We start from the raw sequence: 27,065 nt of genomic DNA, 5'->3' as shown, positions 1-27,065 counted from the left end.
GGTTTCATCTGATGATCATGTGCTTGCTTGTGTTGAGATATTGTGTCACTGTGACGACAGGAAGCATGCAGGTCAGATGGATGGAGTTGGTTTGATGCCCACTAGAGGGCTTCAGTGACGATTGACTGGTACCAGAAGTGAGGGACCTAAACATCACTTATTATTTATCCCTAGTAACTGATTAACTGACTAACCGAGAGCAAACTCACCAGCTAGACGAGCTAAAGTATACTTTATCGTATACGACAAAGCATGAGAAGGAAGGGGAACTCACAGACATACGTTTTAGACTCCGAATTATAAAACGTCAAAGACATAATGGAAATGTTGTAGAAATATAAGATCCAATTCAATTACAATGAGTCAGAACCTAAGGTGAGCCAGTGACTAATGAGAATATCTACTTTATTACAATGAGTTACTACAACTTAGTGATCATTGGGAAAAGGAGATGTAAACATACACACTTATATCTTTCTATAGATGTTCCATAGAGGTGCCATACATAGCTACATTATGGCTAATGGTTGTTATGCTTACCTATCTTTGTTTAGCTCAATATTATTAGTTTGTCTGTCGTTATATAACGATTTGAAATGATCGGGTCATAACTTGACGGACAGGATCTCGTGGCGCAACGGTAGCGCGTCTGACTCCAGATCAGAAGGTTGCGTGTTCAAATCACGTCAGGATCAATCATTTGCATGGGGTGAAGAAATATGTAATATATCTCATATATGATATTCAAACGTCAGGCATTTTTGCAATTCGTTAAGTCCCCTTTTGCCACATTTCTGTTAAGCGGTTTCCGGTTATATAACGTGGTTTTGTATTTTCTTGTATCCGTTTAAACATTACATATTAAATGAATAAGAGAGACTATATAGTTGTGTCTGGGAAAAAAACAAGAAAAAAGCAGGACATGCTAAACGTTTGCATACACATGTATCCTTCTGGAGAAGGCGTGTCCTGTTGGCATGGAGACGCGTCGCAACGCAGCAGCAGCGACGCGTGATCGTGGAGACGCGTGTCCCGGAACAAACCCTAAATATCGGTATCTGTAGTTCGCAACGCGGCTTCCCGGCGTTCACTTTCTTCCGCCTTGCTGTGCTTCATTCCTCGGGACTGAAGCGGCGTCTCTCGGCCCCACGTGTGAGTAAAGGGAGGCTTCAGCTCTCTGAAGTTCGTCTTGAAGGCTGCTCCCGTATGTTTCCTCCGTTAATGCTCTTTCATTTATCCGAGAAGCCTTTTATCTTTCGGAACCATCGCCCCCAGGCTGCGTACACACCTGCTGAGCCGCAGGTCAGCATCTCCGCGTGTCCACTCCATCATGGCAGAAGACAAACAGCTGCCGCCGCCTCCCACGAGCTCCGACGACACAAAGAAGAACAAGAAGAAGAAGAAAAGAAAGAAAACAACTCCCACCACAGGAAATACAGGTTGGTCGTGGAGGAAGAAGTTTTTTAATCTATTACTAGTACTACACCTCTACTTCACATGTTTGGATAAACATAGAACATATCACATTACTGTAAAAGTCCCGCATTCAAAATTAAATATAAAAAACATTTTCAATCAAATTATATTATATACACTATACTACTCAAAAGTAAAAGTAGTCATAGGAAAAGGCCACAGTCAATGTAACATTGTATTACAGCTTTATTATTGCGAATGCATCACTGATCACTGATGTGATTTGGTGGAGGTGAAGCTAATTCTAACTTTAGTCACAGTTGGGTAGTTTATCTAAAACAAAGCATCATATTTTATAACCCATGTTCAATTTAATAAAACCATACACTACAGCTGTCCACCGGCTGTAGAAAGAAGCACAATGTGTGTCCCTCAAAAGTAATTAAAAACATTTTATGCTGTGAAAGTCTAAAACAGCATAAAATGTAAATACTCAACGAAAAGTCAGTTACATTTTACCACCGGTGAAAAGATGATCAACATAACAAAATAAAGTTTATAGGTTAAAGTTAAAAGTACTCAAAGTGATTAATTTATTAATGTATGTAATGTTCTGTCAATGGACAACATTTTTTATCTCCAACAATTTGATAGTCTTTTAATTATTTTGACTGCTAAAAACTGAGGGGTTCATTGATTAATCAAGAAATAAACAACTGTTGCATCCATATAAAAAATAAGAACCAGCCTAGTTGCTGTCCTAAATAACACTTTATTTACATATTTTCTTTCATATTTCAACATAGTCTCATCCAACGATTCATATGAAATCTTCTGGAAAAATCCATGATTTTACAAAACTATAAAAGCATTGAGAGTGAAACAAAAGAGTAAAGATTTGATCCAGAAAACCAAAACAAGCTGAAAGTTGTAAAGTCGGGTGATACATATTTATCTGGGTTTGTCATTATGAGTAACTCTATTATTATTGCCTAAAGCAGGTCAGTTTAAGGGTCCATAAAAGTATAATAATAAAAATAATAATAATAACTAGTAAATAAAATGTAATTATTGTGCCACATTCTTGAATAAAGCAGATTGTCTAAAAGCAAACCATGAACTATATGTTAATACACATAATGATAAAGCTTTTAGCACCTAGATTCTGCTCAAAGCAGGCATCTATAATGAGTCCGACAGACTTGATGAGCACCGACTGAACCGAGGGCTGTGGTGGTGTCGTGGACTCTCTCCAGGGTAGAAAAGGTCAACAGAGAATAGGCCCCCGGTGTCGCTTCCCCACACTGTCTTGTTCCAGCTCATTACTGTAAACCAAGCCACCGGCCTTCCAGCTCCAGTGGGAGTCATTAGTAATCTAAACCCTCAGCTTTGTTTGGCAGGGAGCATGAGCCTTCATGTTTATGTTCCCCCCCTACAGAGAAACCTCGGGCTGTCTCTTTGCCCCCTGAGACCTCGCCTGTGTCCCCGCTGGCCCCACAGAGTCCAGATCAGCCTCGAGGCCAGCTGCCCAAGCTCCGAGCAGCCAGCAAGAAGAACGGAGAACGACTCGCTGGCAGCGGCCGGAGGAGTAAAAAACACCCCAAGGATCCAGCGGCCCTGCTGACGGCGACACACAAAGCCAGCGGCGTCGGGCGGCTCGGCGCCCAGGCCAGGGAGAGCCTGAGGTGGGAGGGAGTGCTGGAGGACCCCCAGGCTGAGGAGAAGAGGCTGGAGCTGTACAGGGCCAACAGGCGGCAGCGGTACAATGCGCACAGAGACGCCCTGTTGGAGGAGCAGACTGTCCCTTCGGAGGGCCGAGAGAGAAAAGACTTTGACTGAGTCGGACCAGCAGGAGGCGTCACTGCATTGGAGCACAGACGGAATTAAAGAAGCAAGTGAGAGCCTCGTGCTCATCGCCTCAGGCTTTATTCATGGGTTCAAAACGGATTTTGCAACAGCGAACCACAGAGAGATCTCTGGGTGGCGTGAAGAGGAGGCACCAAAGAGAAATCCAGCATGTCGCAAGGTTAATATCCACGTTGTCTCGACTGTCCACGGAGAGGACCTACACAACTTCTCCAGTTTATCAGCTGATTCTAAATGATTTAACACTTCCAGAAAAGACCCAAAGTAGATCTTTCAGGTCTGAACCCCCATCAGGATCCCTGAACCCCCCTCCCGTCTGTGACGTAATGGAGGGTGGAGTGGATGAGGCTTGCGTGATGTATTTCTCACCCCTAGAACTACAAAAAAATAGGTCAGCAGTTTTTCTTTTTTCATGCAAACATACCCAGAAAGCCATCCAGCAGAGTGTGTGGAGTTTAATCAGATAGAATGGGACACGCTGTGTTGACTCACACTGAGCAGCACGTTGACCTGCTGCTCACAGTCATAAATCCAGCCATGGTGTTGACCCCTCTCTCATTCTACTTGCTCCATATTGTTCACTACAAAAGGCAATTTAAAGACACTTTAAAAGGCTCAATCTTTGAAAATCCTGTCAAATAAATCTTAGAAGCTCTCCCACTGCTGGGTGATAGATGGCAGAAACATCACGTGTCCCTTCAATAAATATGCTCCAACACGGATAAGTTCATTAATGCAAAAAGAGACGGTGCTTTTGTGCTTGAGATTTTTATTTATTTATGCATGCACAAATTCAAACAAGAAAGACAAAACAAATTTAAATGACAATGGCATCCCTGATATTTGTCCCTGAGCATCAGGGCTCACTTTGCACTGTGACTGAGAGGAAAGAACATCACTTTAAATCCTCCTGAGAACAAAGTGGATACACAACATAAACTACATGACTTATTGTAACAATGTATGTGGGTGCAAAGTAAGACTCATGTCCCTTAGTAAACATTAACACGTTAAACTATTACTTTACAGTATATTGCTGTAAATGCAATACTCCAAGAGATGTGAGATTGTAGGAATATTAGGGCCGACAGTGTGCCCGAGAGAGATGATTACTTTACATTTAGCTTCAAGAGGGGAAGGCAACATGTATGACGATGTATTCCTGGGACAATGTACATTCATGAATGTTGTTTTTTAATATAATGTTGTGCATTAATTTGTGGAAGAAACTTAATCTGTCAGGTTCTGAATTTGTTCAATTGGCCGAAAAATATTTTATCCATTAATGATTTCTGAATTCATTATCCAGAGCATGTATTATATTGTGATGTAGATGAGCTAAATGCTGCTATAAAAAAGAAAAGAAAGAAAAGTCTGCATCAGTTGAATCGTGGGGGGGGGGGGGGAGGGGGAGAGTTACGCAGCATTTCTTTTGTTAAGTTTTGTCACACTGCATTTGTGTGATGTATGTCGAGGCCCATTGTTCCCCGTTGGGGTGTTTTGTTACCGTTGTCTATTTCAGCACCTCTGCTTCAAAGAGCTGAGAACCCTCCTCTCTGTTCCAATAAGCCCCCACACACACACACACACACACGACCGGACCCCGTGCATGGCCACAGTGGTCATCAAGGCCACGTGTGTTTTTAAAGCAGCATTGTACACCGCCCTCTAGAGCAGAGAACACACTGAAGCATCTTAACTGATGATGTCACTGAAATATCCCAAACACTTATCCCATAAAACCATGAAATGATACTCACAAAAATAAAGAATATAAAATAAGTCTCAAAAGCTGCATCTGTCTGAGGTATCAGTTGTTTGCTTGGTGAACTCTGAGCGCATGACGCACAGTTTAAATGTAACACTTCAGCAGTGTAGACGTACATTTCACTGTGCATTGTGCGAAGGTCGTTTCTTTATCCAGGTCTCCAACGTCTCGCTCCTCAGTGAGAGGCGTGGTGACGGAGAGACGGACCGATGTCAATGGCTGCTTTTCAACATTGTACAGAAGCCGTGTTGAGCAGAAGGAGAGAGGAACGTCTGGACTGGGACAGCTGCAGCCAGCTCAGGTCATCTGATCTGCCGGGCAGCGGGCAAAGAGAGAACATGGATTCACGTCATTTAATGCACTGGTCAGCTCCAGTTTGTTCCCCGCATATGTCGCCAATACGTTTGCATTCGAGTCACAGAGCTCTCTCCGTGTGTGATCCTTCCAGTCATCAGACGATGTCATTATCCAAAGATGGAAACAAAGAAGAACAGAACATGTGTTGCATACTCAGCCTCTTTCTTCGTGATGACCTTTCCTGCTCCGAACCTCTCGGCCACTGCAGTGGATGTTAAGTCATATGCTGATATACATAATATTTAAATTAATGATCGATAGTCATCTTTCCTAATAAACTGTTAGTTCATCTTGAAAAGGTTAAATCTTCAAGATTTATAGAAGGATGATATATCTATCAGTTCAATATGATTTGTCCAACAATAACTAAATCTGCCTTTAAGCACCTCTAAAAAGCAATTAGTGACGTCATAGTGAAACTTTTGTAATATGTGTAATAAATAACCCAACACTACCTCACTACACTTATCAGGTGCAATATGTGACGTAATATTACTATTTATCTAATCATTTCAAACTTTATCCCAAACTGTACATACTAGCACCTTTCTTGTTCTTCTACATTCTTCTTCCGTAGAGTGTTTTCTTTTATATATTTTCTTTTTTCTTTCTTATTATAGTGTTATTTCTAAACTGTTGACTTGGAGAGCACTGCACTAGATTTCCAAAGGGTCTGGACGGTTGGTCTAGGCACAAATGGCAAATAAAAACCATGAAGTCTTGAAGCCTTGAAGTGATATCGGTAAGAAAAAAAGGTGTTTGCAGAGTTTCTCAGTGTTCTTCCTCGGCCTGCAGGTTATTGTTGTTTCGTGTCTGCACGCTGGCTAGGATGACCCGCTGGCTGGCAGCTCACACTGAATGTGTGTCTCGCTACGCCCTGACGGTGGGGTCGGTCGGCCTGAGTCTCATCTCCATCATGAACATGTTGTTTTACAGAATCCTCCGGGCCGACGTCTTCCCCAACACACACAACACCAGCGGCGGCCGCTAGAGACGCCCAATCGAAACGTACTCCAAGTTGAGCAGTTGTTTAAGGACCTGAGGACCCCTATAAATTATAGTGTTTTGCTTGTAACTTCTCATGTTTACCAGTAAAGTAATGTCAGGATCTTGAGTTTTGGTGTCTTGTTTCCTGTCTTATTTTGAAGTCCCCGTCTCTCGTGTCCTCTGTTTCCCTGCGCTTCCTGTCCTGTGATTGTCTGCCCTGTCCCTGATTGTTTCCACCTGTGTCCAATCACCTGCACCTCCCCTGTGTATTCAAACCCTGTTTGTCTCATTCCCGTGTTGGATTGTTCTGTTTAGTTTGTGCGTGTTTGACTTGATATTTTGAGTAAGAAGATTAAAGTTTATGTGGAACGTTGTTGGCGTTCTCTCTCGCTCGCTCTCTCTCTCTCTCTCCTTGATTGGACACAGGTGGAAACAATCAGGGACAGGGCACAAAATCACAGGGACAGGAAGTGCAGGGAAACAGAGGACACAAGAGACGGGGACTTCAAAATAAAACAGGACACAAGAGACAAAAACTCAAGATCCTGAAAAGTAAAGGTGAAACACAATTTAGCAAATGTCTTTTGTGAGTTTGACATAGAAATAGAAGAATCGCACAACGGCAGCCTAAACTATACGTTCATCTCTGACATTATTAGCATTTCATTTTCTTTGTGCATTTTTTTTGCAACACTGATTAATTAATATGGTTATTGTTCAGTTCAGTTCTTCGGATGTACGACCGCTCAAGTATTTACTCAGGTTGTGTTATTCCAAAGAGTCTACAAAGACAATAAGGGACAGCTTTTCTTATGTGTAGATGGTCCTGGTTTGTTCTCAATTCTCTAAACTAAAGTATTTAGATCACCAATGTTTTTCTTATTTTTTTCCTTTATTTTTAAATGAGGCGACATGCAACTAACTGCATGTGTTATAATAACAGATCAAAGCAGCAAACTCTACATCACGACCCTCTTCTGCTGGAGCACGTGAGAGCGGGACCTTCACAGCTCCTCTTGGTTTGGCTCGTTTCTTCTCCGACGTGCGGCAGGTGGATCTTCTCCGTCCTGGACTCTCTCTCGTAGTACGGACACACCTTCAGGTGCTCCGACATGGACGGGAAGTTTTGGAAGCACCAATCGTCCACAGGAGAGAACAAAGTGCTGAACTGCCAAACCTGAAGTCAGAGAGAAGAGAGAGAAATATTTCAATATTCAGTCTTATATTTTCATTTAATATCCTCCTAAAATGGGGCTGGAATTGGATTCAATCAAATATTAAATGCTCTTCAAGGCAGTGAAGGACACATTTTGTTTGACATATTTAGCTGTTATAAAACTTGGGGTCTCTACAAAGGAAGTACTCAGGTTTATTAGTAATGTAAAATTACTACATTATTATCAAATGTGCTTGGATATCAAAAATAGTGTATTATAATTAGGTGAGATCATTAGATTTTGGATCAATTGTAAGCAGCATTTAACTGAGGAACAACTACTTCATATAATCAGTGTCCACTTTATTAGGTACACATAACTCAAACTAATGCAGTCAAATACAACAGTCCTGCAATAAATCCAAACGTCATGAAGATTGTAATTTTTGAATTCAGTACAGGTAAATATCCTCAATGACCCTGACCCTTACCGTTTGCTTCACCCTCCACTTGGCTCCTCCGTGTGAGTCGGTCTTCTTCTCCCAGCGCAGGGTGACCATCCCTCTCTCCTGCAGCAGAGAGGAGCTCACCTGCCTCATCAGCTGGGACGCCAGAGCCAGCTGGGACAGGGACAGACTGTCCAGGAAACGGGCCATGTGGCACAGCACCTCGTAGGGCAGCGAGCTCAGAGAGTCCTCCCCTCCTCCTCCACGGCCTCCTCTCCTCCTCCGAGTGGCGGAGGAGTCCACTGAGCTCCCGGACGCCTGGGAAGCTTCGCTTGGGGACACATGGATGGTGGGACGCAGGCTGAGACAGCCGAGGTCTTCGCTGGAAGAGAAATTGAAACTGAGTTCTTTGAAGGTTCATTTCGATTTGTTTCCCGCCCGGCATGACTGTGATTTATCTGCAGGGGAACTTGGTGAACAATAACAGAGAAGTAATGATGACACTTGAAGAAAGTGTTGCCCCTGGGTAAAGATAAGAGATTTAAACAAGTCAGTTCCCAAGGTTGACTGGAAATAATTCAGTGAGGCAATTAAAAAAGTTAGCTTAATAAAGAAAGAAAAATACAACTCGTAGATTAGTTTAACAATATTAAAGGACATCGTGGGGAAGCATGCTTGAGCGACTAGTAAATTATTTGAGCGTGAGCTTGGACCAAACGCCGCAGTGACCAGGACATCTGTGGGTCCTCTGACTATAGGACACCGGAAAGGGCCGTTGTACCAGGAATTGCATTATTCTAATTTTAGGAATGTGTGTGGCCCTCCTGTGAGTCGTTGAGTCGAGTTGAGAAGCTAGTGTCTAGGTTTTTGAGTTGATCTGAGTATCTATCGTGAAATAGTGGAAGAGGGATGAGAGGAATTAAGTTCAGTGGTAAGATTTTTTTTAACGTAGCCCATTTATGTTAGCGTGGTGTTTATAATCTATAGCGTTACGTGTTCTGCTTATTTCAGTAGAGGTGATTTTATTCTCTATCATTTCAAAGATTATTAGTTTGAATGTAAATGAGTTTTATTTGGGGTTTTCCACAGAAAGGGTTAACATTGTTTTGTACATTTCCAAAAAGCAACACGTTGCTAAACTGTTACTCCCTTTCATTCCAAATACTTGTCAGATATTTGTGATAGTAAGTTTATTTTAAATAGAGCATAGTCATCTTGAAGAGCTCTAACAGTTTAGCTCCACACCTTCCTGTTTGTATTAGTTGTTTTCATCCTGTCACGAACTATCATGTCATTCCAGATCCTGCTTCCCATCTCGTCAGTCCAACTCCCTTCACCTGCCTCTGATCACTCCCTCGTTAGTCCCTCATTCCCTTCACCTGGTCTTCATGCCCATCTCACCTGTTGGCCATTCCCTCATTAGTCCTTGTCTACTCAGGTTCCCTCACTTCCACTTGTCCACTGCCAGATTGTCTTGTGTTTCTCAGACCGATCCCTTGAGCGTTCCACTGTGTGTTTGTTTATTCGCTCTGTTCCATTCCTGACAATACTTTCAGTAAAGGATCTTTATCAGCATTATCTGTCTCCTGAGTCGTGCATTTGGGTCCACCCTAATCCCGTCGTGACACTGCTCTAGTTTTACAGTTTCTGTTTTCCGGATTACACGTTTCACTTAAAACAGGAATATCTTTGTGGTGGATAAGGACATTGAACACAAGCACCTCATCATTACAGTTTAAAGTTTAAAGTGAACTTAGGCAGAATATAGAGCTTTAAGGTGTTACCCCCCCAAACAAAAGTGAATCAGTACGACACAATAATAAAGATAAACTGTTTGATCTAACTTGTAGGAGACGGTGGCTTCATGAGTGGAGGGCTGCAGCCTCCTCTGGCTGTGGGTGCATCCCAGGTACGCCAGGGGGCACCTCTGCTCGAACCACCCGTTCACACCCATCTGGATGTCACTGTGGACGTTCCTGCATGTGACACAATGTATTATTCGGGACATTAATTGTGATGTTGCGTGTTAACATCAAACCTTCCACAAAGCACCTTTTTTAAATTGTGAAGAAACTTTGAGGGAATTATTTATCCCCCATAGAGGCAATCATTGGCCTCAAAGGATAATTAATCGGGTCAAAGGTCAAGCTCATGGAAAGGTCAACATCTTCTTTTTACCATAGCACGGTCAATTTTTATCCAATTGGCATGCAACTAATGCCAAAATGTTCATAATTCAATGCCCAATCTTGTGATATGCGAAGGTATGCGCTCTACCGAGTGCCCATTCTAGTTTTTTTTTTTTACAATATGAAAACCCACTTATAATGTTTGCCGTATTCTCTGCGCTGGAAGGTGTGTCCACAGAGGAAGGTGAAGGCCGAGCTGGCCTTGTGGTGCCGGCTATTGACGCTCTCCACCTGCAGCTGGAGGTGCAGCTCCAGCGGTTTGGCAGCGGTCAGGTCAGCCAGCGACGTTTCCCTCCGGAAAGGAGCAGACAAGAAGTTGTAGGTCTGTGTGCCTTCGTCTTGTAACAGACCATCGGTGCATTTGCTCTCTGCGATGAGGTGACCCCTCTGCTCCTTCTCCAGGGAGCACAGCAGAGACGCCTGAGAGCCACATCAAAAAACATCAGAGCTGAGAGTTGAACATTACAGCACTGAATACCTCTGAGCATTCACTGTCTGTGTGTTCTCTCTGAAAACAAATGGAACGTATCGGGTGTACTGTTTTAATTATACTTATTGATATTTCCATCATTGATACATCTGATTAGTTTTGTGAATAAAAGATGAATCACATTAAAGATGCGTTCACTGCAGCATCTGTTTGTCTACTCTTTGTCGCATGTGAAATGACGAATAAGTATTCTTCGTATCTTAACACCCTCACAAACAGCTTGTGGTGCACCGGGATATAAGGCAAGTTTAATAAGTGTCAATCATAGTGAGTTAGGCCACAGATCATTATTACTCTGCTTGTGCATTTTAGCGTCTTCTTAAACTTTGTTTACAGCTTAAGACTTTATGTTCCGGTTCACCCTCACGGTGTTGATTTTTTCTAGCATAAAACGATGTGTTTTTATAATAAATTACACTACCGTTCAAAAGTTTGGGGTCATCCAGACAATTTTGTGTCTTCCATGAAAACTCACTTTTATTTATCAAATGAATTGAAAATTGAATAGAAAATATAGTCAAGACATTGACAAGGTTAGAAATAATGATTAAAATTTGAAGTATTAATTTTGTTCTTCAAACTTCAAGCTCAAAGGAAGGCCAGTTGTATAGTTTATATCACCAGCATAACTGTTTTCAGCTGTGCTAACATAATTGCACAAGGGTTTTCTAATCAGACATTAGTCTTCTAAGGCGATTAGCAAACACAATGTACCATTAGAACACTGGAGTGATAGTTGATGGAAATGGGCCTCTATACACCTATGGAGATATTTCATTAGAAACCAGATGTTTCCACCTAGAATAGTCATTTAGCACATTAACAATGTATAGTGTGTATTCTTGATTAATGTTATCTTTATTGAAAAAACTGTGCTTTTCTTTGAAAAATAATGACATTTCTAAGTGACCCCAAACTTTTGAACGGTAGTGTATATATTTGGTTCACTGCTTCTTTCCACTTCCCCTAAACAACCAATAACGACCAAAACGAGGACATTGTGTCATAACATGAGGTGGAATGGATTTAAAAGATCTCAAGGAGGATGAATCTCTCTCACCTGAACTTCCTCCCACACGGGCATCTCCTCGAGCCTCACCCCCAGGTCGCTCGTATCCACAGCTCGATGTTCCCTCTTGTAGATATTAGGGTTGCGGATGCGTTCCTGCTTGGCATGGAAGCTGCTCGGGGGTTTGAAGGTACGCACAATGATGATCTTCATCGGCTCCACCTTTCCGTATACAAAATCCCTTATTTTCAGTCTTTCGGCGAGACAAGAGGAGGATGTGGAGGCATCCATACGGCTATCTGGTGCTTCCTCTTCTTCTGACCGAGGGGCCGGGCCTCCTCCTCCTCCTCCTGTGGAAGGCCCCTGGTCTCTGGTTGCCATCGCTGCCTCTCCAGCGTTCCTGCAGCCACCGATCGCCATACTGAACATGCTCTCCCAGGCGTTGTAGTTCTCCAACAGATCAGCATTAACTCCTGTGCCCCTGGCAGTAGCCTCTCTCTCTTCCTGGGTTAGCTCCTGCTCAGAGGCAACGTCAACCTCATCTTCATCCTCTTCTTCTCTTTCACCAGGGGTTTGCCCGTTAGAAGACTCCCAAGTGTGATCACTGGCCTCCTTCACAGCTACCTTTTCTGCCGCCTCTTTCTTCTGCTTCTCCTTCCTCCTCTCTCCCCTCTTTTCTGCCTCGTCCTTCTCCGCACTCTGGGTCATCTCTGGGAACAGTGTTCTCATCTTCATGGAGTGAAACAGGAGGTCCTGGTCTTTCAGGGCCATGGCCACGTCGAGACATCTTCCCTGCTCTCTTCCCCTGAGCAGGTTTCGATGCAGCTCCGTGGTTGGATAAGAATGGGCGTCGTTGGCCGGCCATCGGTTCCACTCCATGGAGCAGCACACGACGCTGGCCGGACACGCCTGGAGGTGAGCGGCCTGCGAGGAGCGGGGCAGGTGGAGCGGGCAGCCGTAGTCGGCGTTGAGGCAGGGCACCCTCGCGCTGGGGCAGAGCAGCAGGTGATCCTCCTCTTTACAAAGGTGGAAGAGCGCTCCACAGTGCAGGCGGCAGGGGATGAGCGCACAGCACACAGAGACCTCCACCCGGGCCCTGCAGCGCCGGCTGTAGCAGGAATCACAGTGGACATGCTGTCGCGCCCTGGAGGCCCGAGAACGCTGAGTCTGATTTAGGGAGGAAGAAAGGAAGATGACGTAACAGATTGATTTTCAGAAGCAAAACAGAAAGTCACTAAATCATCTTTAATTGGATTTAAAAAGCAGCACGGGGCTCTAATCTCTACTCGGGCCCTTTGGATATGTGCCTTCAGAACAGGCTGACTGCATGGCCGGTGGTGTTGCTGCTTTAAAACTAATTGAAACACTGTGACACTGAACACTGCGTCCTTAGTTCCTGAGCAATACACATGTCATGACAAACAGTATTTGCATCACAATACATCACACACAGAAACACCAGTGAAATACACTCTGGGTCGACTTAATTGTTAGACGAGATGAGCAACTGGCGAATAAACACATATATAGTTTTAGATGTACACATATTGAATATGACTATGCAAACTCATTAAACCCCAAAATAACTAAATCATATTTTTTTGTGAACACATGATGTGTGAACAGTCTGCCAGTAAAATAAAATGTAGTATTCAGAACAAGCCAAAGGTCACACAGGTGGACCGGCCCAGCTGAGCATAATTATTTGATCAGCGACAACGTTATTCGTGTTATAAGTGAGTCTGGCATAGATGGACACAACAGCGAGGGGCTGTTCCTGTAGCCAGCATCCATGTGGCGTTAGCAAGCTATATTCAGCAGTCAAAGGGAACTGCAGTCAATGGGACGGTCAATGTCGGCCGGCTGCAGATGACATGCAGGGCGACAGAGCCCTGAAGCTCCGCCCCCTCTGCTACACAGTCTGTTTCTTTGTTTATTCAAAGGTTATTAATATTGAACGTGTCACATTTGAAAATTGCACCAAATTTCAAGAAAGCTTATTCCACGAGGTGCCGAAAAATACATCAGCTAAATGTGAAGTAGATCAGATGTGAGATATGTGTGAAGAACAGAGAGATTCTTTGCTTGTTAGTAAAGATTCTGGGAATTTGATGAAATGGGTCAGCCGTTAATAAACATGGAATTGTGGGTTTGAATATTTCACTTTGGATAAACATCTTGTAGCTTCAATGAAAAGGCAAAACAGATTATATGCCGTGGGTGATACTGTCAACAGTGTAAAATACAATTACCTTAACCCTTTGTGTTGCCTTAGGGTCATTTTGACCCGAATCAATATTACACCCTCCCCCCGCCTTTGGGTCATTTTGACCCGATTCAATGTTTCACCCTCCTGTTACCTTTATATTTACTAACATATTTTACCCTTTGGGTTCAATTTGACGCCAGCAATTAAAACCTCCAGAAAATTATTAGAATTAATATTGTTTTCCAAGTTTAAGTGTGAGGCACTTTATGTTTGTTTGTTGACTACCGAAAGAACACCGACATTAAACATTGAATGGGGTCAAATTAATCCTAAAGCGGGGGGAGGGTGTAATATTGATTCGGGTCAAAATGACCCTAAGGCAACACAAGGGTTAAGTAACAACCTTGTAACAACTGAAGGAAAATAAAAGTGGAAAACTGAATGTTAGATCTTAAAGATGCCAAATATACCCATACCATGCTTCAGATCCCACAGGTCCTGCAAAGAAAAAAAGAGACGATGAATGTCAAAGTCTTGAGTGTCATCACAGAATGGCCGGATGCCAGCAGAGGGGTGTGACGTCAGAATTACAGACTTAAGGTGACCACTCTAAGAGAAGAGAAAGCAGAGAAACGTACTCCTTGTACTCCGTCTTGTGCGTTGTGTGTGTGTGTTTATGTGTGTGTTTGTGTGTGTGTGTTTGGGTTATAAATAGAGCCGAGCACTGACTGAGAAATGTTACACAGGTGGTCAGAAACACGGTTTGGGTTACCAGTGGGTTACATCATGAACTCTCTCGCGCCTCCTTCCCCTCCGATTCATAATGTGCTGCTTTGCACATTATGAATTTCCACCTGCAGAGAGCAACATGAGTCTTAGCATCCAAACTAGTGGCCTCTAGTGGAGATTCAATCAAAAACATTGTCATTGAATATTTCATTGCTGTCATTGAAACAGAAGAAACACTGATTGCTCTGTGACCCACTGCAGAAACTGAAGGGGGGTGGGGGGGGTACTCGGTGCTTCTTGGCTAATTTTAACTTGGCAGTATCCAAGCAGCACGGGGACCAGAGGCAACGAAGGTGGAAGCAACACGTCCGCGGTGGCACCTTGGTAAGAGCTTTGACGGGATATTAGTTGATCCCCCCCTTGAGAATGTGTTCAACATTTTTATTTTTGTTATTTCAAATTGCAAAACAGTAATGTGAAGCTTCTGAGACCAGTTGTACAACTGTGTAAGTAAAACCTCTGAGTTGATTCTAGAGCTCGTCTGAGTTACTTGAACAACTATATAGGCCTCTAGTTTAAAATCAGCTCCTCATTGAGTGAGAACATGGAATAAATACATTTAAATGCTTCTTTTTTTTTAGGGCCAAGCTGAAGAACAAACGTTGATGCATTCCATTAATGTGTGTTGTGTGACGAGATATATAATATACAACACAGAAAAAACCTGCCTCAAATTCTTAATAGGCCGAGCTGGCCTTGTATAATAATACAAATATATAAAAAATGTATCCGGAAGGAAATTATCATTCTTTATTTGACCTGGTCATAATAATCTGACATATGTGACGAATGATGATGGATCGCAGGCAAACATTGCATTGTTTTTAGCGATAATAGTGACATTGCCCATGTGATTAGTATTTAGGGTATTTAACATTACATGGTTTTATAAATCTTTGTGTAATTTCTGTATTTTATTTGCAGGATTACAAAACCGCCGATTCAGCATCCTATAGATATGGTGAGTGACAGACATTCCACATCGAGTTCTTGTTGAATTAAAGTTTAATACCGCTTTGATCCACAATGTTTATGATTCAGTGTTTCTATATTGTAAATCTTAATCTTAGCTCCTCTCTTTTAATTTCTCATCCAATCAGACTCAGCGTTCTCGGGCCTCCAGGGCGCGACAGCATGTCCACTGTGATTCCTGCTACAGCCGGCGCTGCAGGGCCCGGGTGGAGGTCTCTGTGTGCTGTGCGCTCATCCCCTGCCGCCTCCACTGTGGAGCGCTCTTCCACCTTTGTAAAGAGGAGGATCACCTGCTGCTCTGCCCCAGCGTGAGGGTGCCCTGCCTCAACGCCGACTACGGCTGCCCGCTCCACCTGCCCCGCTCCTCGCAGGCCGCTCACCTCCAGGCGTGTCCGGCCAGCGTCGTGTGCTGCTCCATGGAGTGGCTCCGCTGGCCGACCGATGACACAAACCCATGCGAAAACGTCGCCCTGCAGGAGACCGTGCTGCAGGAAATCCAGGGGCAGGGGCAGCCTCTGGATCTTGCCACGGCCCTCGTGGATCAGTCGGACCTTTATGATCGCCTGAAAATGAAGCCTCTCTTTCCAGAGCTGATCGAAGCAGACGAGGAGGAAATAAAGGACGGGAAGAAAGAGGAGACGGCAATAGGAGGAGGGTCTGTCAATGGTGTCACAGACAACGGTGAAACACATATCTCTAATTTAAAACACACAAAGAATGCATTGTAATCTCTGTTCTTTCTCTTCACGCAGCTGTTCTTAACGTCGACGACGTGACTCCGCAGAACGGTGAAGTGGGCCAAGTCTCGGGCATCAGCAAAGGGAATTACGACATGTGTGAGATGATGTTCGGCATGGAGAAAGGCGGCTGTGCCGTTGCTCAGGCAAACCAGGACAATCCAAAGCCCGGTGAGGAGGTCAAGCTTCTTGGAGACAAAGATAAGACAGGACAGGCCCCGTGGCATGAGGGGGTGCTGGAGCGCCTGAGGCAGGAGCTCAGCCCGCAGGAGTTCAACATGTACGTGATGCATCACGGGCGCATGCTGCTGACCTTCGGAAAGATCAACGCCTGTACACCGAGGGAAGACGATTTTGTCTACGGCAGCCTGGAGCCGATCCCAGTCCAGACCCTGCACTCTTTCAAGGTGATGATTTAATTTACTGTTCTCAGTTTTCATCAACCTTCGTGATGACATACTTATTTTTTCGAGCTTACATCTCAGCAGACCTTAGCGGTAACACACCTGTGTCGGGGTGTGAGGGTACACACAATCCATGGTTGGGTTTCTAGTACAGCAGGAAAAAGCTCATTCTAAAAAGTTAACAATGAAAATGAATACCACAAATGTCAGTCATGGTCATAAGACTCAGACGTGACGATATTTCCTTGAACAGAGATTATTAAAATGCACAAGTGGAGGAACATTGTTGGGATGCTCAAGCTCTTTGACCAAATGCTTTTAGTACGAGTTTAGTATTCAACGTTCTCTTTAACATGGTCTAAAAGTGCACTACCCATCGAGCCTGAATGTTGTCATAAATTAAATGGTTGAAGTGTTTACTTATTCACTACCGTTCAAAAGTTTGGGGTCACTTAGAAATGTCTTTATTTTTCAAAGAAAAGCACTGTTTTTTTCAATAAAGATAACATTAATCAAAAATACACACTATACATTGTTAATGTGGTAAATGACTATTCTAGGTGGAAACGTCTGGTTTCTAATGAAATATCTCCAGAGGTGTATAGAGGCCCATTTCCATCAACTATCACTCCAGTGTTCTAATGGTACATTGTGTTTGCTAATCGCCTTAGAAGACTAATATCTGATTAGAAAACCCTTGTGCAATTATGTTAGCACAGCTGAAAACAGTTATGCTGGTGATATAAGCTATACAACTGGCCTTCCTTTGAGCTTGAAGTTTGTAGAACAAAATTAATACTTCAAATATTAATCATTATTTCTAACCTTCTCAATGTCTTGACTATATTTTCTATTCAATTTTCAATTCATTTGATAATTAAAAGTGAGTTTTCATGGAAGACACAAAATTGTCTGGATGACCCCAAACTTTTGAACGGTAGTGTAGGTATTCTGAACTTTAGTTGATCAGCGTTGACATACAGTTGTACACACATTGTGGTCCATTGAGCTTGACTAACTGGGCTGAGGCTGGACACAGACAGTACTTGTTTGCTAACCACACGTTTGTGTGAACCAGTGGTTCTCAAATAAATAGGTGTAAACCCCCTGTTAATAATAAAAGGCACTCCTCAGGGATTCGTATGATTTTCCATTTCTAAAGTGCCATTCACTGAAGTTGCCCCCCCCCCTTGCCCCAGCGCCATTAGCAATAATTTAGCTGATGTGATGCCAAAACGATGACGGGCAAAACTCACACTCCAGAACCTCTGTTACACACAGGAGGAGAAAATAGACGGTTTTCACAGTAATTTTTTGGGTCACAGAGCGAATACCGAACTGAGTGAAACTGCATTCATCTCCATTAAATATTGAATCGGGTCAAAATGACCCGAAGGCAACACAAGGGTTAAAGCCTAAAGAGTCCCAAACAAAACACACTGCAGCCTCACCCAATAATCATCTATAAAAAAGATGTGTTCGCTCTACTCTCTCGACTTATGTAAACAAGTATTTCTTCCTGTAATAGATCCCTGACGGCTATCACTACAGCCAACGGCGGGCTCATCACTACGACACCTCTCGGCCTCCCAGCGAGCCTCGCGGTGTGGACACATCCGACCTGGTGTTCAAGGTCGAGGACGGCTTCAGCGATGAAGCAGCAGCCACCCTGCTGGGCTATGCCGAAATGGAGGTCAGGGGTCACAAGGTCAGTCAGATATATTCACGGCGGTGTATTTAACGTGACGCTGAATTCATTGTAGCAGCCACGACATTTATTACCCAATGAATATCGCGATCAATCGTTTCTCGATGCAGATCAGCGAGTCGAGTGCCTACGACGGGCTTTACGTCGACGTGGCGACGCAGACGCATGCTTTCCGCGCGGCGCCATTTAAAGCGGGGACGACCCTGGCCGAGGTGGTCGTCGACAGGCCGCCGAAGCTTCGTCTGCAGCTGCAGTCGGAGAGGGTGAACAGCAGAAACACCAGAGCCGGCTGCGTCTTCGCCTTCCTCTGCGGTCACAGCTTCCACCGCCGGGAGTTCCCCTCACATTTCAGGTGTCCGTTCTGCTGCACTCGGGTGTGTTTGACTGAGTTTGTTTCTGTGTAATGGAGAAAGAAAAGAGTAATATTAAAGTGAATGAATGTTGATTTCCCATGTCCATTCCAGGAACGTCCACAGTGACATCCAGACGAGTCTGAGTGGATGGTTTGAGCAGAGGTGCCCCCTGTCCTACCTGGGATGCACCTACAGCCAGAGGAGGTTTCAGCCCTCCACACATGGAGCCACCGTCTCCTATGAGTGAGCACGTTTCACATCCATCGGTCCGGATTCAAATACTTCGGTCCACGATGTACCGTTAAATATGATCATAAAACGTTGGAGCGTTATGTACGCTCATGACCAAACAGCAGACAGACGCAGTTAGTGAACATAATGATGCATTTTAGCAGGTTAAGAGCCCGACAGTTGCCGTAGAAAACAAAACAGAGCGAAAAGAGAATGAATTCAATTTCAATTCAATTCAGTTTATTTGTATAGCCCATTTTTACAAATTAGAAATTTGTCTCAGAGTGCTTTACAATCTGTACATATAGACTCTATACCTGCCCCGCAGATAAAAAATGCAGTCTTTGAGATTTGCTTCACGTAACGCAGAGATTTTTTAATATAGGACTTATATTCAACAGGTTGACCCCAGGTGGCAAGTCAAGTCAATGCAGAAGTGCATCATTTTAACAGCCAGCAGGGGGTGACTCCTCTGGTTGCAAAATAAATCTGATTATATAGATGTCTATGAGATAATTATCCTACTTCTCACTTCATTTATTACCTCAAAAAACGTTGTAAACATGGGTTTATGTTCTCAAACCTATTTTCAAGTCGTCCTCAAGACAGCAACACGTAGTAAATGACGGTCCATTTGGAATAAAATAAACTATAAAGCTGGTTAAGCTTTAGGACGGGGTGGCCGAGAGTTAACAAATACATTTCAGAAACTGGGCTTGCTTTTGTGAAGTGAATAAAGGGCTTTATATTGTCATCACGACAGTCGGCAGCTGAGGAGTTTCAACTTGCGTCCGACACTCGCAGCCTCAGGAGGTGACGACTCCCAGGCGTCCGGGAGCTCAGTGGACTCCTCCGCCACTCGGAGGAGGAGAGGAGGCCGTGGAGGAGGAGGGGAGGACTCTCTGAGCTCGCTGCCCTACGAGGTGCTGTGCCACATGGCCCGTTTCCTGGACAGTCTGTCCCTGTCCCAGCTGGCTCTGGCGTCCCAGCTGATGAGGCAGGTGAGCTCCTCTCTGCTGCAGGAGAGAGGGATGGTCACCCTGCGCTGGGAGAAGAAGACCGACTCACACGGAGGAGCCAAGTGGAGAGCCAAACCGGTTAGATATGCGTACTAAATCATCCAATCTATCATTTTCAGCCATCCCATACTAACTGTGTGATCCATGTTTTTCCTTTTCTCTCCAGGTATGGGAGTTCAGTCACCTCTTCTCCTCAGTGGATTCGTGGCATATGGCAGACATCCCTCCAATATCTGTCCATCTAAAAGTCTGTCCTTACTACGAGACCTCTCTGCACAGTGACCCTGTTGCCCTCTCGGGCATGAGTGACAGACAGGAGGGCAGCCAGGAGGAGAGGCAGAGCCTCGTCGACCATTTTGCAAGAAACAGATTGCAACAATAAAAAATGTTTTAATTGTACCTGCTGTTTCAGAATTAATTTGTGTATTATTGACACTGATTGCAATTTACACTGTACATGTGTATATAGGGGTGATGTCACTTTACAAAGCCAATCAAATAAACTTGAACTTCTAGTTTTCCTCTTCTTTGAAATCAACCTAATATTCAGATTATTTAATTAGCCTTATAGTTTATTTAATACAACATGTTTGTATGAACAAATATGTAATTAAGATGGAAATCTTTTATAAGAGTTGCAAGGATTAATCATTTGGTTGAGACGTTGATAAAGACGAATAACTTCTTACCTCTTTCAGAAGAGATACTTTTTACTCAACTGCATGTATTTGAAAGCTATGCTTACAAATTATTTAGCAAATTTTAAATTAACATAGAATAAAAATAGTGCATCATTATTGATCGAAACACCAATCAACATAATAATTAGTAATAATTAGATGCTGTTAATACTTAACATAAAATAATTGTACACACTGCAATGGGCCAATCTTAATAAACAGGCCTTTTACTTTCGATACTTTAAGTACGTTTTGCTAATATAATTAATGTGAATCCAGTACTTTAACTGTAACTGTATGTTTACATGTGTTTTTAACACATTTCGATACTAAATAAGTAAAGCATTTGGATAATTATCATTTACAAAAGACAGATGAAGAGCAAATCTCGACATAAATTGTTTCCCAGAGGTGGGACGAGACTTGTGCTCTATCATTTTAAGGAATAAAACAAAAATGTTGTGACTTTCTTGCTTGCAACAGCTGTTATAGCATCACTTCCATGGAGCTCCTCCTCCTCCTCCTCCTCCTGCTGCTGCTGCTGCTGCTGCTGCTGCTGCTGCTCCGTGGCACTGATCACCCCTCATACAGGACTGCTTTGTTGTTGGTACAGCAGCCGCACTGCACGTACCAGCAGAAGGTTATGAGGAGGTTATTCCCACTCAGACTGCAGCAGGATCCGTTCACGCGGTCGTGGGAAACGGCTCACGTGAGCGCTCACGACGCGCGCCGCGCGGGTTTTGCACCAGTCTTTTGTTTTCTCCGGTCTCTGCTGCATCGAGGACAGAGGGAGCAAGGCGACACGAGGATCCATGAGAGACGCGCTGAGTAGGACACCGCGTCACGGTAGGCCACGCGCACAGTGGGCCACGCGCACAGTTACAGGTAGACACCGAACGAGCCACGGTGCATGACACGAGAACTACACCTGGATGGGGTTAAAAAAAGATTGTGTAGGCATTTCGATAATAGGGTCATGAAAGAATTACCTTATAAAGCTATTGCAGAAAATCGGAGTAAATAGAATATCGAGCGGACTAACAGATGGAGCATCACTCCAGCTTGATAGAGAAAAGCGATTGTATTTACTTTCCATGGAATAGACACTTGGTAGGCCTACGCGTATTTAAGCACTGCTCTATGCCAGTCCTCAAATTGGACACACAACAGCTGCACTGGGAGATCCCTTAATGCAAGACCATCTATACCTGCATCTGTGTGCAGGTTGTGGAGGGGTGCAGCCATGGATGCTGGGAAGCTGGAGCAGCAGGTGGCCTGCGTGGAGAGAGGCATCGCCTTCCTGAAGCAGGAGCACCTGGCCATGCTGACGGGTCTGCAGCTGGAGATCACACACCTGAGGAAGCGCTGTCATGGTCAGTGTATAGCAGCGACCGGCTGCTCTCCTTCTCTTTATGTGTCGTGAACTATCGGTCTGACCTTTTCTCTGTCTGCTGTGCGTCTCCTCCTCACGGCTGCAGAGTTGAGCTATGAGCTGGACTCCAGGTTTCCTGACAGAAGCTCAGAAGGTAAGACATGATGACAACGTGGGAAATTATATGAGGAGTTATGGAGAGGAAAGCACAACATCTGTGCAGAGGAGGAGAATGCACAAGGATCTCGTGATAGAAGCGGGTACAATGACACCATGCAACATTATTACAGTACATCTTGATTAACCTTTTGATGTATTTGCATTACTATTACATGTTATACTCATTTGTTTATATTTTGCAGCATATTTTATGAAGCTGTTCAGGTACACTACCGTTCAAAAGTGTGGGGTCACCCAGACAATTTCGTATCTTCCATGAAAAGTCACACTTTTATTTATCAAATGAAAATAAAATGTAGTCAAGACATTGACAAGGTTAGAAATAATGATTAATATTTGAAGTATTAATTTGGTTCTACAAACTTCAAGCTCAAAGGAAGGCCAGTTGTATAGCTTATATCACCAGCATAACTGTTTTCAGCTGTGCTAGCATAATTGCACGGGTTTTCTAATCAGATATTAGTCTTCTAAGGCGATTAGCAAACACAATGTACCATTAGAACACTGGAGTGATCGTTGATGGAAATGGGCCTATGAGATATTTCATTTGAAACCAGATGCTTCCACCTTGAATATTCATTTACCACATTAACAATGTATTGTGTGTATTCTTGATTAATTTAATGTTATCTTTATTGAAAAACAGTGCTTTTCTTTGAAAAATAAAGACATTTCTAAGTGACCCCAAACTTTTGAACGGTAGTGTATATGTATCAATCAATCATTGCCTATAGATATAAATAGGAATTGATAGGTATAGACGATATGCCAGATTGGTATTGGCACCATACTAACGTTATGAAGACTTCAAATAATGTATCTACATTCAATACAGTTTCCTTGTAAACAACATCATTAGTAACATTCAGTCAGTCACAGCAAACTGCTGACTTTGTTTGTTAACCCACAAATTAAAATCAATGAGATCCAGGTAGTAATATATAATATATAATATGTTCCAGAAACATCATTTTGTTGGATTTAAAGCGCTGGTTCTCCCTACAAAGCTACATTTATACTAGGCGTTGCATATTTTTGTTCTGAGTGACGTGGATTGCAAATTGTATTTAGTGCTTTAATCCAGCTCTGGGTTTTATTGGGAACCTTCAAAACTGTGATTTCAAACTTAATCTGCAACAGATCAAACAAGTCCATCGGATATATTTTCTTTTTTCACCCATTTGTCTCCAGATTATAATCATTAATAGGGAGCGATATCTAAAATAAATGTTGACACTGAATGAGTATGCTTGTGCTTATTGTTATATGTGTATCATTAATCTTTTGAAGAACCAAAGCTATTAGGGTGGTGGTGGTATGCAACAGTTGTGCTTCATGTTTTTGGCCCCCCTAAAATTGCATGTGGCACCAGCCTGGCCCCCAAATGTATAATGGTCACTTAAAGGGAAATCAATTACTGTACATGTGTGTATTATTTATCTATCTAGCCAGGATTGAGTGATGAAGCAAGTGAAGGAGCACAGAAAGGCACAGTGAAAAGAAAAGTGTATGAAACGTAATATGAGAGAGCAAAAATATATGGAAAGAGATCTGGAGGATAGAAAAACAGACATAATGATGACATCCTAGTGGATACAATAACCCCCTCAACATCTTCATCATTGTATGTTTCTTTGCTATAATGAGTCTGTATTTGTTTATGTTTCCCAGAGGAAGAAGCGGAGCTGGCCGCACGCTGTGAGGCCGCCCAGCGTCTCCTCGAGGACCAGCAGTGCATCATGGTCGCTGCGCGTGGCGAGCTGCGGGCCGGCCGGGCGCGGGCATCAACACTGGGGAGGAACCTGAGAGACGAAGAGCGCCATTTCCTGGAGGAACTGAAACGCCGCAGTCACAAGATCACGCTACTGAGTCGGGAGCTGCAACGGCAAAACGTCACCACGACGACCCTCTGCCACGAGCTCCACGCCGCGCGCTTAAAACTGTTCCAGCAAGGGCAGAGCACAGAGTCTGGGGCCGAGGGAGAGGAGGAGCCCGGAGGAAAGGAGGAAGAAGAGAATGAGGATGAAGAAGAAGAAGAAGACGACGATGGGGAGGATGATGAAGATTATGACGGGGAGGGCTCAGACTGGCTCCTGTCTCCGCCTCCGCCAGCCACTCCTAGCCAACCAGAAGCGAGACATAAGAGGCGTGTCAGCACGAGGGAGGAGAGGGTCAGAGCTTGTGTCCCCCAGGAGAGAGTGACATCGCCGCAGAAGCCACGCCACATGCCTGACCCCGCCCTGTTCCTAGTGCCACTGAGATATCGCCTCCTTCGCTTGAACCAACCAATCAGAACACAGAATGCAGAGGGGGTGGAGGACGAGTGGGAGGATATTGAGGACGGCCGGGTGCACAGGAGGGTGGACATGGGAGCAGGAGAGGGAGAAACTGCTCTGTGATGAAGAAGGAAGAGACAACGTTTTGGCCGACATCAAGCAACAACTGAAGCAGCTATTCTAGAAAAAAAAGCGTAAGACAAGATGTAACCTTTGTGATTGTCCGTAGATTTCAGGAAGTGAGTTAAATATTTAGAAGTGAGTTGCACAAGAGCGTGTGATCACGACAATGTATTCACCTAAACTGTCACATTGATGATACGACATGTACTTTGAAAATGTGAAGATACGAGCTGGTTAAAAAAAAAAGAGCTGAATCGTGGTCCTGTTTCATGCGGATGCCTTTTTGATTGTGCCTCTGTTGATCACAGCTGTTGCTTGTAATTAGCCTCGCCATGAATACTTTGAACACACCTTCCTGTTGACGTACATGGCAACCTGCTTACTGCAACAGCTGCTTTCCAGGCTTGTAAAGTCAGTCTAGAAGGCTTGGGGACATTTTGTATGATTTGCACTTTATTAAATTCATGCAATGTGCCATTTCTGGTGTGTTGTTGTCTTTGGTCTCAGTGCTTTAAGCGCTTCAGTCTTGATCACAGAAATACTTCGTAAGCACTAATCGCTCTGGTGATGGCTCTGTTCTGTCCGATGAAGTAAGCCGTGACAATGTGAGCGTGAGCCAGCGTGAACAATGAGACTGTCACAGCTAAATGGAATACAGCCATCGTTGATGTTATTATTTGCACCTGTGCTTCCCCTTCAATGACATGGAGAAATATTGGCTGCAGAAAGGCCTGTGTGGCTATCTGCTCTGAAATCTATAATGTTTTCATTATTACTCAAATTATAGAAGAGCTGAAACGATTATCACATCAATCGAGTGGTTAAACAACAATAACAATCATTAAATCAATCATGTACGTCATCGGTCAAGCAAAAACACTAGATATTATCCATATTTCAGCTTTTGCCCATTTATAATAATATTTATAAAACTGAATATCTTTGGGTTTTGGACTGTTGGTCAAACAAAACCAGCCATTTTGAAATGTCACTTTCGGTTTTAGAAAATTATGACAGCTATTATATAATTTTGTTCATAATAATGTTTTAGAGGTCAAACAATTTTTCAACAGATCAGAATACTAATCTGCACTGAATTCTACACAATACAATATTAAATATCTGCATAAGGTTCACAGCCCACTCTTGGATCTGGCACTGTGTGCCGCTCAGAAGCTCTTATGTCCCACACAGGCAGTACAACCAAACCCAGGGATTTAAATAAAGTGTATCCAGGTGTGTGGGTTGTGTTGAAGTGAAAGAAGGAAAACATATACTCATACAGTTCAAAACACAAATATAACTGAACTTACAGGCTTATATTAAATATTAAAAGAGAGATGATGTGAAGAGTTCAGAGGACTCTAACTATGTGTGCTGGAAGATCGTGATGACTCACAGTCTGACTATCCTTCATTTGCAATCTAACTTTTCTTAACTTTACATATTTATTTGCAACATGATGTACGTAAAGCAGTCCACTGAATGATGCAAAATATAAAATAAATTAAACTGGCATGTGATCTGTTCAGTAAACAGGGAAATATACAGATGAATTGAGGAAAGAAATACAAAACATTTTATTTATATTTTATTAAAAGGAAAATTAGGTGTACTAAAACATATAATCCATCCACATATATGAATCCATATTTGCGTGTTTCTTTTTTTCATTTTTTTTCATGACAAAATGTGAAATAAACATGAATGACAGTTATACAAATAAAATAGGATGACATCTACAATGCTCTAGACAAGATGCATTAATTCATTAATGTACGAAGCACACACACACACACACACACACACGTGTGGGTATTCTCATCTGTTTAGGTGTTTGGGATGTGTTTACAGGATATTCAGTTCACTCTCTGTGTGTTCCGTCTACCCGTTTGGATTTTGAATTTGCACATAAAAACAATTTAATATCTAACATGACTGGCGTCCTTTTAATTGCCTTAGGAGTGCTGCATCAAGGAGTCCTCAAAACTGGTTAAAACCGGTTCGTGGTATGTTTTATTTTGGTTAGATACCTAAAGGAGCCTTTCTTATATCTTTGAGGGAAACACCGGGTGAATTGGGACATGCACTTCCTACATGTGAACACAGGGTGGCACAGTAACATTAAAAGGCGTACAGGTGGGTGGATGGGAAGCAAATAGTTTTTAGCCGTGGTCGTGTCACGGTGTTAATATCAAGGTGAACCTGTGGTGTGATGTACATAACATAATGTATTCAAAGTGTATTGGACGTTGATAAATCTTATGTGTTGATGTCACGCAGATAGAATTAAAGACACAGAAAAAGACACGTTGTCCATCAAAACTG

The 27,065-nt window shown here is 43.2% G+C and overlaps 3 protein-coding genes, 1 non-coding gene and 1 pseudogene across 5 annotated transcripts; 4 read left to right on the top strand and 1 right to left on the bottom strand.

Annotated features, from left to right (window-relative positions):
• Positions 1 to 623: 623 nt before the first annotated feature.
• Positions 624 to 695, top strand: trnaw-cca (transfer RNA tryptophan (anticodon CCA)). Its single transcript has one exon. It is a non-coding gene; the product is annotated as a tRNA-Trp (tRNA).
• A 379-nt stretch (positions 696 to 1,074) lies between these two features.
• Positions 1,075 to 4,845, top strand: liat1 (ligand of ATE1). The gene is made up of 3 exons (XM_056411851.1): positions 1,075 to 1,152; positions 1,246 to 1,439; positions 2,855 to 4,845. The coding sequence occupies exons 2-3, from the start codon at positions 1,331 to 1,333 to the stop codon at positions 3,253 to 3,255; spliced, it is 510 nt and encodes a 169-aa protein (XP_056267826.1). The 5' UTR covers positions 1,075 to 1,152; positions 1,246 to 1,330; the 3' UTR covers positions 3,256 to 4,845.
• A 2,136-nt stretch (positions 4,846 to 6,981) lies between these two features.
• Positions 6,982 to 14,501, bottom strand: LOC130192007 (F-box only protein 40-like; annotated as a pseudogene).
• Positions 14,502 to 14,958: 457 nt separating this feature from the next.
• LOC130192024 (F-box only protein 40-like) lies at positions 14,959 to 20,488 on the top strand. The gene is made up of 9 exons (XM_056411855.1): positions 14,959 to 15,006; positions 15,607 to 15,643; positions 15,783 to 16,335; positions 16,371 to 16,798; positions 18,324 to 18,503; positions 18,614 to 18,855; positions 18,968 to 19,099; positions 19,851 to 20,184; positions 20,273 to 20,488. The coding sequence occupies exons 2-9, from the start codon at positions 15,641 to 15,643 to the stop codon at positions 20,486 to 20,488; spliced, it is 2,088 nt and encodes a 695-aa protein (XP_056267830.1). The 5' UTR covers positions 14,959 to 15,006; positions 15,607 to 15,640.
• Positions 20,489 to 21,409: 921 nt separating this feature from the next.
• Positions 21,410 to 25,216, top strand: ccdc92bb (coiled-coil domain containing 92Bb). 2 transcript variants are annotated; one of them, XM_056411842.1, is made up of 4 exons: positions 21,410 to 21,632; positions 22,011 to 22,159; positions 22,265 to 22,312; positions 24,010 to 25,216. In XM_056411842.1, the coding sequence occupies exons 2-4, from the start codon at positions 22,030 to 22,032 to the stop codon at positions 24,735 to 24,737; spliced, it is 906 nt and encodes a 301-aa protein (XP_056267817.1). In that variant the 5' UTR covers positions 21,410 to 21,632; positions 22,011 to 22,029; the 3' UTR covers positions 24,738 to 25,216. The 2 variants fall into 2 exon arrangements, with proteins under 2 accessions (XP_056267817.1, XP_056267816.1); XM_056411841.1 differs by having other exon boundaries at positions 21,410 to 21,671.
• The last annotated feature ends 1,849 nt before the right edge of the window (positions 25,217 to 27,065 follow it).

Source organism: Pseudoliparis swirei, chromosome 3 (assembly GCF_029220125.1).
Source record: "Pseudoliparis swirei isolate HS2019 ecotype Mariana Trench chromosome 3, NWPU_hadal_v1, whole genome shotgun sequence".
Taxonomy (NCBI): Eukaryota; Metazoa; Chordata; class Actinopteri; order Perciformes; family Liparidae; genus Pseudoliparis; species Pseudoliparis swirei.
This window is presented reverse-complemented; position numbering and strand designations above follow the sequence as displayed.

Coding starts and splice junctions, on each gene's coding strand:
- liat1 (XM_056411851.1), top strand. CDS start 1,331: ATGGCAGAAGACAAACAGCTGCCGCCGCCTCCCACGAGCTCCGACGAC. Junction 1,440..2,854: donor TCCCACCACAGGAAATACAG/GTTGGTCGTGGA, acceptor CCCCCCCTACAG/AGAAACCTCGGGCTGTCTCT.
- LOC130192024 (XM_056411855.1), top strand. Junction 16,336..16,370: donor CAATGGTGTCACAGACAACG/GTGAAACACATA, acceptor AAACACACAAAG/AATGCATTGTAATCTCTGTT. Junction 19,100..19,850: donor GGAGCCACCGTCTCCTATGA/GTGAGCACGTTT, acceptor TCATCACGACAG/TCGGCAGCTGAGGAGTTTCA.
- ccdc92bb (XM_056411842.1), top strand. CDS start 22,030: ATGGATGCTGGGAAGCTGGAGCAGCAGGTGGCCTGCGTGGAGAGAGGC. Junction 22,160..22,264: donor CCTGAGGAAGCGCTGTCATG/GTCAGTGTATAG, acceptor TCACGGCTGCAG/AGTTGAGCTATGAGCTGGAC. Junction 22,313..24,009: donor TCCTGACAGAAGCTCAGAAG/GTAAGACATGAT, acceptor TATGTTTCCCAG/AGGAAGAAGCGGAGCTGGCC.